Source organism: Cynocephalus volans, chromosome 16 (assembly GCF_027409185.1).
Source record: "Cynocephalus volans isolate mCynVol1 chromosome 16, mCynVol1.pri, whole genome shotgun sequence".
In the NCBI taxonomy this organism is placed as follows: Eukaryota; Metazoa; Chordata; class Mammalia; order Dermoptera; family Cynocephalidae; genus Cynocephalus; species Cynocephalus volans.
The window spans coordinates 7939545-7959226 of NC_084475.1; the positions used below are offsets into that span (position 1 = coordinate 7939545).

The window sequence follows — 19682 nt, forward strand, 5'->3', positions numbered from 1 at the left end:
ACCTCTAGGGCTACACATCCTGGGCTCTGTTGTTAAAAGCCTTGTTTCTGTGTTTTAGGCTCTCAGAACCCTGGCCGAAGTTCACCTCCTCCTGGCTATGTGCCTGAGCGGCAGCAGCACATTGCCCGGCAAGGGTCCTACACCAGCATTAACAGTGAAGGGGAGTTCATCCCAGAGACCAGCGAGCAGTGTGTGAGTATGGGGGGCTTGGGTGTACCCATGGCCTGTGTCAGACCAAGGTTATAACTGGGGGTTTTCAGTGGTGCATACCTAAGGGACTTGAACCCCATCCAATAGCTCTTTTGTAAACCAGTCCTGCCTAAATATGGAGTATTCCTTTCTAGGGGCCAAATAATCAATTCCTACCAAAGACCTAGCCTCCTTTGTGGGGGGTGATCACTTAACAAACTTTCCCTCTGGTCCTCTTGCAGAATACCACTCTGTTATTTCGTACTTCCTTACAACCACCTATCTTCATTTCATATGACCAATTCTAAACTGACAGATTGTTTTTTATTGGCTATATTTTAGTTTTGCTATTTTTGATGAAAGGTGAGGAGTAAACCATATCCATATTACACTGTAGGATTGGATAGGTGACCTTTTATGATGGTAGACAGCTGTATTAGCTACCTATTACTACATAACAAATTACCACAAACTTAGAGGCTTAAAATGCTACACATTTACTGTTTTACAGTTTCCCTGGGTCAGGAATCCAAGCATGACTTAGCTGGGTCCCCCACTCAAGGTCACACAAGGCCACAATCAAGGTGTCAGCCAGGCTGCATTCCTTTCTTGAGCTTTGGGTTTCCTCCAAGCTCATGTGGTTATTTAAAGAATTATTCCTTGTGGTTGTCCGACTGAGGTCCCTGTTTTCTTGCTGTATGTCACCTAGCAAGGGGCTGCTCTGAGTTCCTTGTCACATGGCCCTCTCACAACATGGCAGCTTCTTCAAGGCCACCAGGAAAATCTGCTGCTCCAGTCTACAAAGATGGAGTCTTACGTAATATAACATAAGCATGGGAATGAATACTCTATCCTCTTCTTTTGGCTAGAAACAAGTCGCAGGTTGTACTTGCACTCAAGGGGAGGGTGACTCATGACTCATTGGGGGGGTAACCTTAGGGTGTGTCACCACAATGGCTCACCCATTTAAATGGCTGGCTTTTTACCCACTGGCTTACTTGATGAAAATGGCGACTTGGCTTACTGAACTCAGCAAGGGTGAGATTTCTGGTTTCATTCTGATCTTTTCAATGAGCTTGCTTTGATTGCAGAGAGAAAGGTCTGCTCATGTAAATTTCTGGGATTTGGTCTTGAGGAGGAGAAATTTCTTAAGGGTAGAATATCCAACAGCAGGGCCAGCACCATCACATGGGTGATTTTACAAAAAACTGATTCTTGTCACTTTTCTCGCATTATTCAAACTATATAGGCAATGAGAAGCCCTTTACAATCTTATTCTCCCTTCTATGTTCCTGCCGTCCAGATAAATTCACGTTTGGAACAGCAACCTGAAGTGCCTTTAGTTGCATATTCCCTTCTTGGGCATTTTACTGACTGTCCTTTCTGGTTTCTCTAACTGGAGCACTTCTGAACAGCAGTTCTTCAAGAGGAGACTTAGGTGTAAAATCCCAGAGATTGCAAATGAAGTCAATTGCCTTTGGTCTTTATCCCTCCCCATGGTCCTGTACCCCAGCCATTTCACCTTTTTACTTTACCTGCCTGGTCCTGGAAGTCATGGGAGAATTTGACTCCTAGTGAAGACAGACTTTTAGGAAGAGGCCAAGGAAGGTGGCAGCTGGGGATTGCCAAGGTCCTCCCCTAGTGCCCGTCTCTAGCTGAAGAGAATTGCTCCTGGTAACAGGCTGTCCAAGATAAATCCTCTTACCAGGGACCAAAAAACCATAGTATGTAGTGCAAGAATATTACACTGGGGCTTTCTTGAAAAGTGAAACTAAGATGTTTATTTTGTTCTTTCTTTAATCAGATTAAAGATCAAATAATTGCATCTATTTGCTGATTTTTAGAATGAACAAAGCATGATTCATGTTAATTTTTTTGACTTGATTTTTGTTTTTGTTTTTTTTTTCCTGGTCAATTCCTCCTCCTGAATTATATATATATGTGTATATATACACACACACACACACATATATATATACACACATATATATATATACACACTTTTAAAATTTATTTTACTTATTGAATCAAAATCGATTATACATATTTTGGGAGTTGAACATTGAGATATGTTGATCAAATCAATATTACTAGCATATATATTGTTATGAATTGTAATTATTCTTTATGCCCCTTGTCCAATCTCTCCCTTTCCCCCATTCCCTACCCCTCCCCCCTGTAATTACCCTAGATTTCTTCTCTCCTTCTGAAAGAATTATGGTTCCTGTTAATTTGTTGCCTAGATGATCTGTCTAATGCTGAGAGGTGTGATCGGGTCCCCCAATATTATCATAGAGCAGATGCTTCTTCTGTCACTCTGAAATGGGCTTTGTGGAAAGAGACATCCTCTTCTTTTCTTTGTGTCTGCTGGTGACTCTCCTTGTGTGAATGCACTCCAGTGGCTGGCGGACCATCTGCGTGGTGGTTGTGGTGTCTAGTCGCTTTCGTGGCAGCCATGGTTATTGTGGAGGCTGCAGTGGGCCACCCACATGGGGGTGCTGTTTTTGGTATGCTCCTTGGCACTGGCGGTATGCCTGGTTGTGGGGTGTGCCTGGTCCCCTTCTCCATGCCTCTGGTCTCTGGGCAGGCCCCAAGGCGCTGGCACCATGTGCCTGGTTGTAGGAGGTGTGTCCGGTCCCCTTCTCCATGCCTCAGGTCACCAGGTGAGGCCCAAGGAGCTGACTTGGTGTGCCTGATTGGGGGAGGGAGGGTCCAGTCGCCTTCTCCATGCCCCAGGTCCCTGGGTGGGCCCCAAGGCGCTGGTGTGGTGTGCCTGGTTGTGGGAGGAGGGTCTGGTCCCCTTCTTCATGCCCTGGGTCCCCAGGTGGGCCCCAAGGCACTGGCATGGTGTGCCTGGTTGTGGGAAGGCGATCCGGTCCCCTTCTCCATGCCCCAGGTCCCTGGGTGGGCCCCGAGGTGCTGGCACAGTGTGCCTGGTTGTGGGAGAGAGGTCCAGTCCCCTTCTCCATGCCCTGGGTCCCCGGATAGGCCCCGAGGCAATGGCATGGTGTGCCTGGTTGTGGGAGAGAGGTCTGCTCCCCTTGTCCATGCCTCGGGTCACTGGGTGGGTCACGAGGCGCTGGCCTGGTGTGCCTGGTTGTGGGAGAGAGGTCCGGTTCCCCTCTCAATGCTTTGGAACCCCGGGTGGGCCCTGAGGCCCTGGCACATTGTGCCTGGTTGTGGGAGAGAGGTCCGGTCCCCTTCTCCATGCCTTGGGTTATGCTAGTGCAATGTGACTTCCTTCACTTTCCCTTTGACTTCTGCAGCACTATCATAAAGATGGTCAGTTTTTACAAAAGCATTCACAAGACTCAGCAATTTTTCCCAAGACCTCTCTTGAACCTTCAGTATTCTTCCTACTTCATCATACCTGCCATGTTGTTATACTTGTCCATTTTCTCTTTTTCCTCTAACTGGCCTGACTGCCAAATACGCACTTGATGGTTTGGGAGCATTTTTTTTCCATGTTGGTTTCATCCACTTTGGGATATTGTGTATCCTCAGCAACAGTTGCTGTTTTACTTTGTAATTAATTTGCCTTGATTTGCAGATCTTTTTTGTTTGTTTTTTAAAAAGATGACCAGTAAGGGGATCTTAACCCTTGACTTTGTGTTGTCAGCACCATGCTCTTCAAGTGAGCCAACCAGCCATCCCTATATAGGGATCTGAACCCGTGGCCTTGGTGTTGTCAGCACCACACTCTTCCAAGTGAGCCACAAGCTGGCCCCTAGCAGATCTTTTTAAATCACATATGACAGTATAACCTAAAGCATTTGAAATTATGGGTGGGGATGGACCGTACTATTAAGTAAAGATATTTGAGTTGGAAACTAATTATATGAAAGTTATCAATGAATTTTCATAATTTTGTGGGGGGCAGCTGACCATATGGGGATCCAAACCCTTGAACTTGGTGTTATAACACCCATACTCCATCTGGCTGAGCCAACTGGCCAACCCCAGATTTTTATAATTCTAATACTTTGCTTCCCTATGTAACTTTTTTAATTGATAGATAATAATTGTACATATTTATGGAATACAAAGTGATATTTTCATACATGTACACATTGTATAATCAAATCAGAGTAATTACCATATCCATTACCTCAAACGTTTACCATTTCTTTGTGGTGGGAACATACAAAATCCTCTCTTCCAGCTATTTCTCTATGTAATGTTTAACTTTGGAACTCAGATAATGAATTCTGTGAAATTGGAGACCCCACACCCACCCCTACCACTGTACAGAGAAAATGAAGGAGAAGACCTTCAGGAGATTAGTTGGAGAAAAGGCTATTTTGAAGGCTTTTTGTTACTATATTTGACCAGGGGCCAGATAAATATTTTAATTATATAGGTACCTATTAACTTCGCATCAGAACCAGAAACTGGGAAATTTTTGTTCTGGCATCAGCTGTGCACTAACTGGTTTTATGACTTTAGACAAGTCTCTTAATTTTTCAAGATCTGTAATGCTTGTCTGTGAAATGAGGCAATACTTGTCTTTGTAAATTGTAAATTATGGAGTGTAAACAGAAGTATTAAGGTCCCACCCAAACTCACTGGAATCCTTTCCAGGGTAGTACCATCTCCAGTGCCAGGCTCTGATGTTAATGAACCAAGAAAATGCCAACAAGAGAAGCAGCATCTCTGCTTTGCCGTCCTGGCACAGCTCCTTGGGATGCCAGCCAAGCATTTTTCTCCTTCCTGGAAACTTCCCTTTCAAACTAAGGAGGAGAATGTACCTTACTATCCATTCTTCCTGCTGCATGGCAAGAGAAAGGGCACTTTGATATTTTGACCAAAAGGACCATTTGCTGGCACAGACTGGGTCATAAAGCCCAGGTCACCTGGCTGGGACTTGGGCTAGGGCTGAAGTTTTATTTTTATTGTGTGACTTGCCCTTACAGGTGCTGGATCCCCTGAGCAGTGCTGAAAATTCCTTGTCGGGAAGCTGCCAATCCTTGGACAGGTCAGCAGACAGGTATGGGACTGGGGGTGGTTTGGGAGTTAATGTGTAGGCATTTTTGGAACTGATAGGCTGAGGAAGTAGAGTTAGCTAGTGTGTGTCTCTGATTGAGACATTGGTCTACTGGCCCAGGTAATAACATCATGCTTCTAGGAAAGCCCTTTCCTTAATTTTCTAAGGGCCATGAGAATGCTATGTTTACATGATTAAATGAATGTAATAGTAGCTCATTAAATAGCAGTTCATTTATTAAGTGCTTGCTGTGTTGTTCTAAGTGTTTACATGTTTTAACTTTCCACATAATATATTCTGCTCTTGTAGTTTTGGCCTCATTGCTGTGTTCTGAACTGAGAAACAGTGGACCATCGAATTTTGGGGGAAAAACTGAATTCTCACACATGGGTTTACTTTCATTTTTTTTTCCAAGTGTTTCTGGTAGAATAAGAAACTGGGATTTAAAAATCAGAAAGCAAGATATCCAGACTGCCTAGCATGCCACACTGCCTGCTTGTGTGTGATCTTTTTCTTACACTTGGGAGCAAACAAGTGCTGTCCTTTACATACCAAACAGCTCTGTGGAGCTGACTCACCTGGTGGCAAGGGTCTGTTTGGAGCAGGCCTTGGCGCTGATCCCGCCGCTCTCTCACCTCAATCTCATTAAGCTCAAGAGTACGTTTGATCATGTCTGGCTGGTCTTAGGGTTATGGTTGAGAGGTTACGGAGCAGATTTGGGGATTTCTTTTTCTGTAACTGTAATCAGTTTGTGTGACTGATTAATTGTTTATGTGGGTACTGGTCTTATAACTATAGCCAAATTTGTACTATGTCTTTTCTAACAGACTTGAACACTGGTGAGCACTGTCTTCCCTCTAGATATCATAGAATACAGTCGTAGTTACTTGTTGGTTTCCAACGTGTAGCCTTGTTTTGGGCTTGCTCTGCAACCAGGGGAGCAAGAAGGCACAGGTAAAAGTACCAGGAGGTGCTGCCATAGACAGAGGGCTCTGCTAGGAAAAGGGCTGACTCTGGCTTTGGACTATCTCTTAAGCTTGGAGGGGAAGGGAAGGGATGACTACAGAAGGTCAAGTAGTTGGGAAATAGGGGGCAGTCCGCCCCATCCCCCAAAGTCACCGTCTTGAGGATTTCTGACCTGTTGCCCTCTGAAAAGGCACTCACATACGAGGGAAAAGGCCATTCAGGTGGATGCTGGGAAAGATAGCTAAGTTTACCCACTTCTCTGTTCTCAGGTTTTTCTTCCATCCCTACAGTGCTTTGTTTTCTCTCTGGGAATGAAACCTAATGATCTGGACTTATTTCCTTGAGGCCACGTCTAACTTACGCTCAGGGCTCTCATCTTCCCTTCATGGTATCTAGGAAAGGGCATGGGGTCTGGAGCCAGATAAACCTAGATCCAGTCCCAGCTCCATCAACTTTTAGTTGAGTGGCTTCAGACAAGTTCCTTAATCTCTGTTCCTCAGTTTCTCCATCTCTAAAATGGGATGGCGGTGATTAGTCTGAAAGGAAGATGCCTGGTTTAGCAGCAAGAATGTAGACTTTGTAGTCACAGACCTGGATTTGAAGTCTGGCCCTGTTGCTTACTAGCTGTATCCTTGAGCAGGTAAATAGGAATGTTAATACCTAATCTGTAGGGTATCTGTGAGGACTAGAAATAGCATAGCAGCTGTGCAATAATAGGTACCTGCTATTATAGTATTTTTATTATATTTCCTACCTCACAGGGTTGGGAGGATTAAATGGGGAAAAGCTCACTTTGTGAAATAAATAAGAAAGCAGCAATCTGCAAACTACATTGTTGTTGCTATTTTTATTACTGCTTTGGGCAAAGATTCTTGCATCTGTTTACCTGTTACAGAGCTGGGAAGAAAGAGGGAAAGGGTTGTGCAGCCAAGGCGGAGTTTGGTAGAGCAGGAGAGATTTACCAATCAGGGTCCTGTCAAAGGGAGGGTAGAGAAAGCTGGAGGCTGGGCTCAGAAAAGGGCTGTTTCCCTCAAAATTTGCTTCCCAACACCTAACGATGCGGGAAGGAATTAGAAAGGGAGACCACTTGGATGCCCAGCCTTCTGTCCTGCTCTGCTGCTCTGGAAGTGTGCTGAGGTCTATTTTGTGGTTTTTTGTTTTCTCTAGCCCATCCTTCCGGAAATCACGAATGTCTCGAGCCCAGAGCTTTCCAGATAACAGACAGGAATACTCAGGTGAGTTCCACAGAGCCTGGATGGGCACTACAGGGTGTCTGGGTGGGGCTACAGATGGTTCTGCTTTTAACTGCTCTGAGTTGAGAAGTGAGGGCTATAATGTAATTCTTGGGCCTGTTGCCCTGAGGTCTGAGACCACCTGAGGGGTTAAGTGGCTCACTCATGTTGACCTGTGATTCTCATGTCTTACTCAGACCGGGAAACTCAGCTCTATGACAAAGGGGTCAAAGGTGGAACCTACCCCCGGCGCTACCATGTGTCTATGCACCACAAGGACTACAATGATGGTGAGTGTACCTCTATGCTGCCCCCTGCAGGCTGCTTTGTTAAAGGACATGCTTAAAGCTCTACCTTGGAAAAGCCACCACAAGGGGGTTGGCCCTGGCCCTCCAGAAACTGTGTTTTCCTGTTTCTGAGGAATTATGCCCTAGACTTGAGGCAGGGGAGACAGGAGGAAAAAAAAAAAAAGAGGGTCTTATTTGTAGACCAAGATGCTGCCACTGGGAATTCTGTCCTTTGTCTGAGTCCGTGGCATACTCCAGGGGCACCACCTCTCCACCACCCTCTCCTGCCCTGTAGCAGCAGATGGAGCCTCTTCAGAGGGGTTAAGAGTAGGATCACAAGGAAAATGGAGACTTCAGCTATGGATTGGTGTCGGGAATGATTTGGGACCCAAGGGCCAGCCCTGTTCCTCCTTCCTTTTGGCCAGGGCCCCCTGAAGCAGGCTACTTTCTAATTTCTGATTTTGTCCTGATTCTTGGGGTGCTTGGGACAGCAGCCTTTCTGGCTTGAGTCAGCTGGGAAGGCAGATAGGATGGCCTAGAGCTGGTGTTATCTGTCACATCTAGTGAGGATCTGTTTTCCACATTCAGCCTTGTGGCCAGGGGTCTGACTTGTTCTACTCTGGCCCCTGCACCCTTTCAGGCAGAAGAACATTTCCCCGAATACGGCGTCATCAAGGCAACCTGTTCACTCTGGTGCCCTCCAGCCGCTCCCTGAGCACAAACGGCGAGAACATGGGTCTGGCAGTGCAATACCTGGACCCCCGTGGGCGCCTGAGGAGTGCGGACAGCGAGAATGCCCTCTCTGTGCAGGAAAGGAACGTGCCTACCAAGTGTGAGGAGTCATCCCTGTCTAGGAAAGGCTTCCCAGGGGGTTGCTCAGACAAGCTGCAAGGGTGGGAAGACAGCCGGGCCACTGGGCTCTTAGGCTCAGCAGTCAGTTGCTCTGGCCCATCCTCACCACACTGGAAAAGCTTTGGAGTAGGCAGCAGATCCCCCCCCAGGACCTTAAGCCTTACTTCACTATTATGACAAGCCATTTCTTTTCTCTTTTCTTCAGTTTTTCCATGTTTAAACTGAAGAGCCCTGCCACAATCCCTGCCATATTAAAATATTTAGGGGCTTTGGAAGTAAAGGTATTTGATCAATGCAGATGAGCATTTAACCATGACTTTAGCTAGTCTTCTGTTTCTCAGGACTCTAATCTTAGGTCTGATTGACCAGGGTACTGGGCTTGCTCTAGATTGGGGTGGAGATTCTGTACTGAGATGGAATGGTGCTGGGTGAGGGGGAACCTGAGCCAGAGGCCTCATTATAGGGCTTCTGGAGAATGAGGCAGGGTATCAATAAATAATGTACATGAAGTAATCCTCCTTCCTTCTGTTCTTTAGCTCCTAGTGCTCCCATCAATTGGCGCCGGGGCAAGCTCTTGGGCCAGGGTGCCTTCGGCAGGGTCTATTTGTGCTATGACGTGGACACGGGACGTGAACTTGCCTCTAAGCAGGTCCAATTTGACCCAGACAGTCCTGAGACAAGCAAGGTACTGCCTTTCCCATGGTCTGACTTACAGTTCCCCCCTTTCAACAAAAATGCCTGACTTAATGCACAAAGTAAAGTGATTGCTTGAGATGCTACAGGTTGCTTCCCCCGTCATTCTTCCTCCTAAGTTCCCTTGCTGTCCACCCTGGCTCTGGCCATGGGGTGAAGGGACTGTGGTCCAAAGAGCACCAAGCATCTGGGGGAGGGATTGGGTATGAGGAACGGAGTCAGTGCCAAAGTCCCAAGCAGTCCAAACTGAGAGTGATGACCAGTGCCACAAAGAGCACTCCCTGCCCCCCTCCAACCCCCACCCAAATAAACAGACACCTCTCCCCAGCCCCTGGCCCAGAAGGAGCCATGGAGCTCACTCATTTAGTCTGGTTCTAAAGGAGGAAATTTATGGCCTCTCTTTGGAGTTCAGCTTTGGATGTGGCCTACACTTCAATTTGAGTGGACAGATACAGCAGTTGCCTTAGCTATGTACCCACAATCCCTTCTCCCACCTCTCTGTCTACCTTTTTCCAGCCATGGGAGTGCCACCATCCCAAGGGCTGCCCGGTATTGTGGCCAAGGGCCAGACAGTTGAGAGCCCCCCTTTTCTTCAGCCGAAGTTCCCAAGGTAGACCCCTGTGAGGCCACTGACTAGGGCAAGCTGAGCTGATGCCAGGTGGGCAGAACTGGAGTCCTGAGAGCTGAGGTGACCACTGACTCCTCCCCTAGGAGGTGAGTGCTCTGGAATGTGAGATCCAGTTGCTGAAGAACTTGCAGCATGAGCGCATTGTGCAGTACTACGGCTGTCTGCGGGACCGTGCTGAGAAGACTCTGACCATCTTCATGGAGTACATGCCAGGGGTATGTGCCCTTTGAATGCATGTGAGACATACACAAAAGAGGGCCTGACCTGGGGGCTGGGGCTGCAGGGGAGGGGTCGCTTTTGACATGGGTCTAACCACTTGAAGCTCCAAAGGCTCAAGGGAGCAACATGAGGTGATAGCCCCGCTTGGAGTCAGGAGGGCTGCAGTGATGGTGTGAGGTGAGAAATGTCCCAGGCCCAGCCCTAACCTGAGGCTTGCAGGGCTGGTCTTCTGTCCAGGAAATACAGCCTTTTCCTGCAGTAAGCAGACCTGCCTTCTCTTGTATTGGGGTCTAATGTTGCTTGAGGAAAAGACTGTTTCATACTCTTCTCCAAACTGCCCAGCAGCTCCTGGTAAAGTGTCCAGCATATTGCAAATGGGAATTGGATGAATCAGTCCTGTGCTGGGGGCTGGGAATAGCCCTGCCCCCCTCTACACCCTTGCCCTGAGAGGACTTCTTCTGACTCCTTGTGGCTGGTAGGGCTCGGTGAAGGACCAATTGAAGGCCTACGGAGCTCTGACGGAGAGTGTGACCCGAAAGTACACCCGGCAGATCCTGGAGGGCATGTCGTACCTGCACAGCAACATGATTGTCCACCGGGACATCAAAGGTGAACAGGGTCAGGCTGTATGGAGTCTCCAACAGCTGGGTTCAAGTCTACCATTTAGTGACCAATTACTTAACTACTGGTGGACCAATCACTTAGCCATTCTGAACTTTCTGAAAAGTGGGACCCCTGTGCTTCCTTGGGGCATTGGTGTAAAGATTGGTTGAGCAATTTGGGAAAATACCATAAAGTTCTCTGCGAATGTTTGCCATGGTGATGGTCATTTCATACTGTAGATCTGAGGCTTCCCTTACCTAGACTGTTTGCTGTGTGCAGTTCATGTCTAATTCAGTGTAACCCCCGCACTCCCCAGCAGGTCTCAGTGACCTAGGAAGGAAGGAAGAGGATGGTGGGATATGCAAGGGGGTCCAAGGTTGCAACCTGTGCTCTTTCATGCCTCAGGAGCCAACATCCTCCGAGACTCTGCTGGGAATGTGAAGCTGGGGGACTTTGGGGCCAGCAAGCGCCTGCAGACCATTTGCATGTCAGGGACAGGCATGCGCTCGGTCACTGGCACACCCTACTGGATGAGCCCTGAGGTGATAAGCGGCGAGGGCTACGGAAGGAAGGCAGACGTGTGGTGAGCGCTAGCACATACGACAAAACGGGTTGTGTTTGAACCCCAAATGGCAAACCGCTTGATTAGTGCTGGGAATTTAGGCCACGGAAAATATTCCTCATGTTCGCTGAATTCTTTAAAGAAGTAGAATTCACTCAGAAGGCCTGGATCAGTCTCTAAACAAGAGCAGACATTTGTTCCTTCTAGTGCTCAGATGGCTTGCATCTGCTCTGCCTAACTTTGTGTGCATACTCTGAAAGGGCCCAGAAGTCGTGAGAGCTTCTCCCTTTGAAAAGTTATTGTGGTGGGCTAAATAGTGGTCCCTCAAAGATGTCCACATCCTAATCCCTGGAATCTGTAATTATTACCTTATATGGCAGAAGGGTCTTTGCAGATGTGATTCAGTTAAGGATTTTGAGATGGAGAGACTATCCTAGATTATCCTGGATTATCCAGGTAGGCCCAATATAATCACCAGGGTCCTTATAAAAGGGTCCTAATCACAAGGGAGGCAGGAGATCGGAGTGGGTAGTAGATGTGACAGTGGAAGCAAGAGGTTGGAGTAATGCGAGGAGGCTTTATCGCAAAAGCCAAGAAATGCAGGCAGCCTTTGGATGCTGGAAAAGGCAAAGAAATAGATTCTCCCCTCAGAGTCTCCAGAAGGAACTATCCCTGCTGATACCTTGACTTCAGCCTAGTGAAACTAATTTTAGACTTCTGACCTCCAGAACTGTAAGATAATAAATTTGTGTTGCTTTTATGCCACTAAATTTGTGGTAATTTTTACAGCAGTAGTAGGAGGCTAATACCGTTTTCTTGGTGGAGCTTTCTCTGTCAATGCTAAGTGGTTCTCTTTTCCCCAGTCTCAAGGAGTATTGGGGTGGGTGGTGATAAGTACCTTGATGAAGCCTATGTGGACAAGGGCCAAGAGTGCTTGGAAGTCTCTCCTGACTTTGGGGATCCAAGGGCTGTCAACCCTTAGCTTGTCCCATCCTGTGCCTCAGTACGTTCTGAGAAAGGCACCTCCTTTCACACAGTGTGCAGGCAGCTGGGAGCCCAGGGATGGCCCAGGGGTGACGTGGAGTCCTCTCTCTTCAGGAGCCTGGGCTGCACTGTGGTGGAGATGCTAACAGAGAAACCACCTTGGGCAGAGTATGAAGCAATGGCTGCCATTTTCAAGATTGCCACCCAGCCCACCAATCCTCAGCTGCCCTCCCACATCTCTGAACATGGCCGGGACTTCCTGAGGCGCATTTTTGTGGAGGCTCGCCAGAGACCTTCAGCTGAGGAGCTGCTCACACACCACTTTGCACAGCTCGTGTACTGAGCTCTCAAGGCCATGCTGCTGCTGGCTGCCCCCTGCTATACCAGCAGGGGGCTGCTGCAGGGCTCAGCGAAGTTGCTGCTTCTCCCAGGCAAGGCTGTGGACCATGGAGCTGCAGTCCAGCCAGCATCTGTATGTGCCCTTCCACCACTGGGGCTCAGAGTCAGGATGGTTGTCTGCAGCCTCAAGGACTGGGAGTTCCCAGCCTGTTAAACCCCAGAGCTCATCATCCTAAGCTCAGCGTGGAGGGGAAGGAGCTGGGAACAGTGTGCAAAGTGGCCATGGGCCCCACTCTCGGGGACATGTCCTGACACTGCAATCGGCGCCAAAGCCCAAAGGGTCTGGGTCATAGGACTGATGCCAGGGTATGAATAGTGTTATTTTCATTCAGAGTGTTATTTTGTTTCTCCTCTCAACGTCTGGAGACCACCAGGGTGTCTCTGAGATGGATGAGCCCACTTAAGCCTGGGGTAAAGCCCAGCATCCCCCAGCCAATGGAAGGCAGAGGCCCAGGCTGCCCTCTCCCTTAAAACTCCGGGTCAGCTTCACCAGTCCTTGTCCTTTACCAAAGATGAATGAAGCAAATGTTATGCTGCCTTATTCAGGGAAGGAGGAGCCTGTCCTGCCTGCCCCCATGACTCCCCTCCCCCACGCAGGGGACTGAGATGTGGAACTGCCCCTACTGAGGGGGGAGACCCAGTTTTGTCAATGCAATTGTCTCTGTTTTACAAGTTGGAGTCACTCTTATGCTGTACCCAGTTTCTAAACTGGAGACTTTGTGTGCCCTCTGGGCTCTGAGTACCCCTGCTATGGGCTTGGGCCTTGGCTGGATTGGAAAGAGCTGAAGGTAACAGTCTTTGTGCTCCTGGCCTGGCACCTGCCCCCACACCGGAGCAGAAAGGAAGGTGGACAACACAGGGCAACTGGCCCGGCTGGATTGCCCTGAGCCTGGAGTGGGCCATTCAGGAAAGCTAGGGGAGTGTTTCAGGCTGTCTGAGTTGTGACCCACCAAGCCAGAGCTCTCTCCATCTGGTAGAAGGGAAAGCCCACATGCTGCCGACTGTGTCCAAAACTGCCAGCTCTGTTCTTCCTTAGCCAGCCTTGCCCATCCCCATGAGGTCTCAGCTTCTTTGTCCCTTCTTTCTTCTCCCTTGGGAGACGAATGGCAGCAAGGGTCGGGGAAACAGTATCTCCAAGCAGCTTAGAGTTGGCCAGATTTACCTCAGCCTGGGCGCTGGTCCTTTCTTCCGGCCCCTCCTCTCCAAAATGTGCCTATTGCTAGAGCTCCTCCTTCTCAACACCCAGATTCTTTGGGAGTTGTCATTACAGGAAGAAAAAAAAGCCAGTGCCCGGGGATGGGCGTCTCCAGGGAGCTGGGGATTAGTGCCAGGCAGCTCATTGCCAGCCATGCCCACTTCCCCACGGGCACAGAACAAGCCAAAGCCTTCGTTGTGTGTTGACGATGCACTTTTATGAATGTAGTTTCTATCGCTGTTTTTAGCCTTTTCACATCATGTAATGTGAGGCCTTGTACTTGTTAATTTATATCTCAGATCATATTTGATGGTTTTTATATATATCAATTCTAGACTGTTACAGGTGATGGACGCCTCGAGAGAGAGAGAAGAGAAAATGAAAGCAGCTGGTTTTGCAGAAATGTGTGTTGCATGGTGCCAACTGGGCCTGGGCTCTTCTGTTTCTGTCCCTTTTCCTCAAGGGGCCTCTGCTAGGCCCCATCCACCCCACACTGCCTTCTGAAGACAGTAAGCACATGCTCCTTCCTCCATCTCGGTCCTTGCCCAGGGTGGGGACTGGCCCCTCATCTTGACCAAAGCTGCTGTGTGGCAGCTCGGCCTCTCCCTGACCCCATCCTGATGGCTGTAGAATTCTTTTTGGCCCACACCCTTGTCCCCAGTCCCTGTTCCCCAAGAGGAAACGAGTGTGGTGCCAGCTGACAAGATGAGACGACTCTGTGTGTCCCAGGTTCAGGCTCTCACAGAGCCCCACCCCGCTGGGGTCTTACATCACAGGAAATGTGTTTTAAAATGAATTTGAAAACAAGCCAACAAACCCTGCACCTCAGAAAACAAAAAAGGCCCTGATATTTTTGTGCCAAAAACTGTGGACATGCTGGCTCAGCATCCTCAGGCCCAAGCTGTTGCTTAATTTTTTTTTTTTTAAACTAATCCAGATGAAAAGTTGTGGGGCTCTAGGATAGCATGGGCCCAAAGGTTCTGAAAGGCAGTTTGCTAGCAGCCCCAGGCTTAGCTGGGGGAAGGGACCATGCTGCCATTTTCTCATTCCACGGGGTGTGTCTGCCTTGGCCAACCCTGCATGGAGAGGTCAGGGCTGGGGATAGTCCACACTGTGCCACTCTCCTGCTCCTCCCACCCACCCCAGCTCTGTGTCTATGTCTGAATTGTGGATCGTGCAGAAGAACCTGCAGCCATAGTTATTTGATTATATCTTGACCGAGGGCTTGCAGTGCAAAGCCAGGCCAGTGTCCTGCATTACTTACAATAAAAGGGATCATTTATACCAGAGGGGTCCTGTGGCAGTGCTTTTGGTTGGGTGGTGACAGGTAGGTGTTTGCCTGGGAGGGGCTGGGTATGGTACCTGGCAGCAAGCTTGGGCCCCTCAGGCAGAAGACAACTTAGAGTGACACCAGGAAGAGGGCTCCGGGGATGACCTGGCTGGGTACCCTTGTTAGCTCGGAGGGGCTGCCCCTTTCCTTCCCTTCTCCCTCCAGGACCTTCACTGAGGGTGGTTCCATTAGGGCTAATGTGAGGTGGCCCTGTTGGCCTTCCTGATCCTCATGTCGCCAGTAGCTGGGTTCCTGAGACTTTCATGGCATGTAGTAGTGCCTTCCTGGCCCAGAGGACTCCCCTTAGTCTCAACCTTACAGGGCAGGGATCAGGTGCCTCCAGGAGCCACCTCTCCAGTATCTCACCCTGGCCCATCAGCCACTGTTGCTCAACTGAGCAGGGAGAGACGACCCTTGTCCCCATCTGAGACCTCTGGTCAGGAAGTTGTCTTCCCTGACAGGCTCTGAACAGCTCTCCGCATGCTCCAAGGATGAGACTCAGGGTGCCATTTCTGCTTATTGAGTATTAGCTCTGCTTCCTCAAGGAGCAGTGCCTATCTCAGTGTGGCATAGTGGCCCACCAGCCACCAAAGCTTGAGGTCCAGCTCCCTCCCCTGTTCCATAGGTTTGAAGTCACCTGAGAGAGAACTCAATGAGTTGTATGGGGTGGCGACAGCAAATCCTCCAGGAGTCTGTTCTCTTGCTCCACCAGCTCACCTATTACGAGGGTAGTTTGGGAAAATAAGGACAGTTGGGTCCAGGACAGGACAACTCAGACTTTGCCTGGATTCCGCTGGGGCCAGGGGTGGGCCTCCAAGCTTGCGTTGTTTGCTGTGCTGTGACCTATCATCTCAGTGTGCCTGGGTGCTTAGGAGCAGGTGAACAGCTTCTCCGTGGACCACCTGGGACAGTAGGTGGGACAGCCCCACTCCCCGGAGCTTGAAAAAGGCAAGAAGGTAACAGCAAGGAGAGGGGGAAAGGGCACAGAGACTGGGAGGGACAGAAGAAGGCAGCCACTAAAGCCTTCCTCAGCACTTGCTAGGTCTGCTGTTTCCACCGTTCCTTGCTGATGTCCAGGGCAAAGGGCTGGGAATGAGGGAGCTGAACGGCTGGAACCAGCCGGAAGGGGGGAAGGGGGCTCAGACAAGGACTTGTTAGAGGGTTGTGCCCTGCACCCCACCACACTGATGTACGCCGAGGCCCGGCCCTCCCGCTCGCTCTCCTCTTCAGGATCAGGATGGGGGTGTATGCGTGAGTTGGTGGGCCTGGGGTGTCTTAACCAACGCAGAGCCGAGGGGCAAAGTGGGGTTTCAGTCATAAAACCACTCCAGGTTTGACAGCATGGAGCCCCGGCTGGGAAGAGCAGCACCCCCTTTTCTCAAGCTGCCTGGTATTCCCCTAGCACCCAGCCCCCCTTTCCCCTATCAAGACCAGGGTGCTCTGGGCTGACCCTATCTCCTCTTCCCCTCCCCATGAGAGTCTGCATCCTTCCTGCCACAAAGCCCCCCATCAGGCCACATAATACAGAGTCAGGATCTGTTTAAACATGTTTAAAACAGGCTTGATCACAACAGAACGGGAAGAAACAAGGGAGTGGAGGAGGGGAGTATGGGTGCTGCCAGCCCCCCACCGGTCTCTGAGGCTCTCAGCCCGGCGGGTGCTTCAGCTTCCACTTCGCTCGGTTGGTGGTTGGTGGTGCGAGATGGTCCCAGGCCCCACTGGGGCGGGGCAGGGCAGGGCAGCCACACTTCCCCACCCCCTCCCCCACCGGCACGGTGGCTTTTGTGAAGCCCAGCAGGTGGCACTTGCGACCTCCTTCTCCCAGTCTCCGTGGCTCAGGACCATGCTAAGGGCAGAGGTAGATGGGGAGACATGGGGGCTGCACATGGCCTGGGTGGCAGTGAGGAAGCTTGGGACCCTGAGGAGGGCATGCTGACTCCTTGCTGGAGAAAAGGCACCTAGATAGGGAAGCTGGGCTTGGGGGCCAACCAGGGGGCCATGGGGTGAGGTGGCTGGGCTGAAAGCAGGAAGTCGGGTGGTGAGCTAACCCCAATCCTGGTTCCCAAGTCCCGGCCCACTGAGGGAAAAGGAAGGGGTCCCAGGGCAGACCCCTGCCCCTGGAACTCTCCGCCTGAGCAAGCCTCATCCCCTTCCCACCCTGTCCCCCACCCAAGTCCAGATCCCACCTCTTTCCCACCCTTCCCACTGCCCAGCTCCAGGCTCTCTGTGGAGGAAGTGGAAGGTCAGAGGGGCCTCAGGCTGTCTTGGTGCCAGGGTCCACCTCCTTGTGGGACCAGAGCTCCTTGTGCTGCTTCCGGCCAAACCCCTCATCATAGTTGCCTTTGCTCTTAAACAGCTGCTGGAAGTGGGGCTTGCAGTAAAATTCCCCGTGCAGCGCCGCGTAGCTGCCCAGGCTGCAGAGGCAGAACACGGGGTCAGGCCAGGCCAGGCTGGAAGGCGAGGGTAGGGGCACGCAGGGCAGGGGCGCACCTGAGCTTGGTGTGACAGTGCTTGCAGCAGAAGCAAGAGTTGTGGAAAATGAGCTTGTCTGCTACCAGCCGCTCCATGGGGTACACAGTCTTCTGGCAGGAGGCGCAGGTCTCCTTCACCTGGGCCCGCAGGCTGAAGGACTGTGGAGGAGACTCAGCCAGGAGCCTGACGGGCACCGGCCCTTCCTCCCCCCGCATCCCACCTTCGGGGCCCTACCTTGGAGCGCTGTACCGTGCTGCTGCCACCGCTGCCTTTGGCCTCCTGAGGGAGAGGGGCAGTCAGGGCAGGGGCAGCTCTGGGACGCCCCCGCTCACCGCAGTGGTCGCCAGCCCAGATCCCAATGGCAGTCAAAAGGGGGCAAAGGGTGGCAGGCAAACACATTGCTCCTCTCCCCTTCACCCCAGGCCAGGCACCTGCCTGGGGGGACCCTCCCATTCGGCTGGTCACCTACATGAGAGGGGGTGGCCTGGGCGGCTCCTGCAGCCTGGAACATGGCTCGTTGGAGGTGATGGAAGCCCCGAGTGGAGACGCGGCACCCGCTGGGTTCTGCAAGGGGAAGTCGGTCGGTCGGGCCCCACCAGCCTTCTCCAGCCTGCAGGGGTGGGGGGTGTTTACAGGCAGGGACTGGGGGGCTGTGGTTGGGACTTTCCCTAAGTCATTTCCTGTTGCTTTTGGTCTTGCCACTTCCGCCCCTCATCCACCTCCCCCCACACTGCTCCCCAAGGGGCAGGGGTCCCTGAGTGGAACCATGTGTGGGCGGGAGAACAAAGTTAGCGGCGAGCTCGGGGAGCGGAACAGGGACTGGGGGCTTCCGCGCAGCCGCTGTGTGCGCCCCGCGGGCAGGAACCCCGTCTGGGGTGAGGGAGGTCAGGCGAGGGTGGGGCCGGGCGGGGCCGCGGCGAGAACCCCTGACCCGGGCCCAACACCGCCCAGCGCCCTGCCGAGCCCGCGGGCGCTCGGCTCGGCTGCCCCGCCCCTGGGCAGCGCTTGCGGGCCGGGCCGCCCGCCCCTCCCGACCGAGCCGCCGCCCGCGCGCGCCGCTCCTCGGCCCCAGACCTGCGTGGACGGGACCCCAGACACGGGACCCCTGCAGACCCACGCGAGCGGGACTCGGCCGCGCCCCCGACGGAGGCCTGCCTTGGAGGGCGGAGGCGAGCCTCCTGGCCTCAGGCGACAGCGACGCGCGGAGACGCCGGGCGGCGGGACCCAGCGGGCGGCGGGGGAGGCGGTCCTGGCCCCCCCACCTCGGCGCCGCGGCTCGTGAGCCGGATGCGGGTCCCTCCCCCCGGCACGCCCGCGGGTCTCACCGGGCCCCGGCCTGGGCCGCCGGGCGGGAGTCGGTCTTCGGGGGGCGCCTCGGCTGCGAGGAGGGCGCGGGCGCGAGCTGCCGCCGCTGCCAGTGGTCCCCGAGCGACCGCCGCCGCCGCCTTATCGCGGCGCCGCCCCCGCCGGCCCCCGCCCCGCGCCCGCCCATTGGCTCCGCCGCTCCCGGAGCCGCCTCCGGGGCCTCGGCGCGGCCGCCGACCCCCCTCTGCGCTTTGTCTTATCCTTGCTCGCCGTCCCCCGCCTTTGTCTGCCCCCAGCTCCGACCCCGCGCTCCCGGCCCCGCACCGCCCCTTGGGCTTCGCGCTCGCCGGCCTCGGGGGACCTGCCGCCCGGTCTGCCCGCTCCCGACGCCAGGGGAAGGGACGGCGGCGGGCCGGAGGGCCCCTCATCGCACCCCTTGGGGCGGGGACAAGTTCAGGTTGGGACGGCTGTGGTTGCGGGACACAAGGTGCTACCGGCGCGGCCCCTGCGGTGGATGGGGATAACCGGGCTGTGGCAGGGCCTTATGCTGCCTCAGTTTCCCCAGGCTGGCCCTCGAGTGCAGGTCTCGGCGGCGCCCGTCCCTCCCAGCTGTCTGCGGGCCCTGCAGCCTGAGAGACCCCGCTGGGGCGACCCCGGAGGCCGGCCGAGGGTCCACCGGCTCGGATCCCGCGCCCCTTGAGCCGCGGAGTCCTCCTGCTGCCAGGGGCCGCCCCCGCACGTCTCGCAGAGGAAGATGGCAGCGCGGCGGGCACGCGGTCCCG

General features: G+C 52.5%; 2 protein-coding genes across 6 annotated transcripts in view; one reads left to right on the plus strand and one right to left on the minus strand.

The window, feature by feature from the left end:
* MAP3K3 (mitogen-activated protein kinase kinase kinase 3) overlaps positions 1 to 15080 on the plus strand; it is a 61990-nt gene extending 46910 nt beyond the window's left edge. For 3 of the 5 annotated variants that reach the window (XM_063080696.1, XM_063080699.1, XM_063080698.1), the window contains 10 exons: positions 59 to 192; positions 5103 to 5176; positions 7307 to 7374; positions 7569 to 7661; positions 8299 to 8490; positions 9047 to 9195; positions 9915 to 10046; positions 10530 to 10659; positions 11059 to 11236; positions 12314 to 15080. In XM_063080696.1, the coding sequence (XP_062936766.1) occupies positions 59 to 192; positions 5103 to 5176; positions 7307 to 7374; positions 7569 to 7661; positions 8299 to 8490; positions 9047 to 9195; positions 9915 to 10046; positions 10530 to 10659; positions 11059 to 11236; positions 12314 to 12542 (1379 nt within the window). In that variant the 3' untranslated portion in view covers positions 12543 to 15080. The remainder of the gene's footprint in view (positions 1 to 58; positions 193 to 5102; positions 5177 to 7306; positions 7375 to 7568; positions 7662 to 8298; positions 8491 to 9046; positions 9196 to 9914; positions 10047 to 10529; positions 10660 to 11058; positions 11237 to 12313) is intronic. The other 2 variants (XM_063080697.1, XM_063080700.1) reach the window with 1 other exon arrangement.
* A 2268-nt stretch (positions 15081 to 17348) lies between these two features.
* On the minus strand, positions 17349 to 18124 carry LIMD2 (LIM domain containing 2). Its single transcript, XM_063081458.1, has 4 exons — positions 18065 to 18124; positions 17830 to 17874; positions 17614 to 17753; positions 17349 to 17537 (listed from the first exon to the last, which is right to left on the minus strand). The coding sequence occupies exons 1-4, from the start codon at positions 18104 to 18106 to the stop codon at positions 17378 to 17380; spliced, it is 387 nt and encodes a 128-aa protein (XP_062937528.1). The 5' UTR covers positions 18107 to 18124; the 3' UTR covers positions 17349 to 17377.
* Positions 18125 to 19682: the final 1558 nt, after the last annotated feature.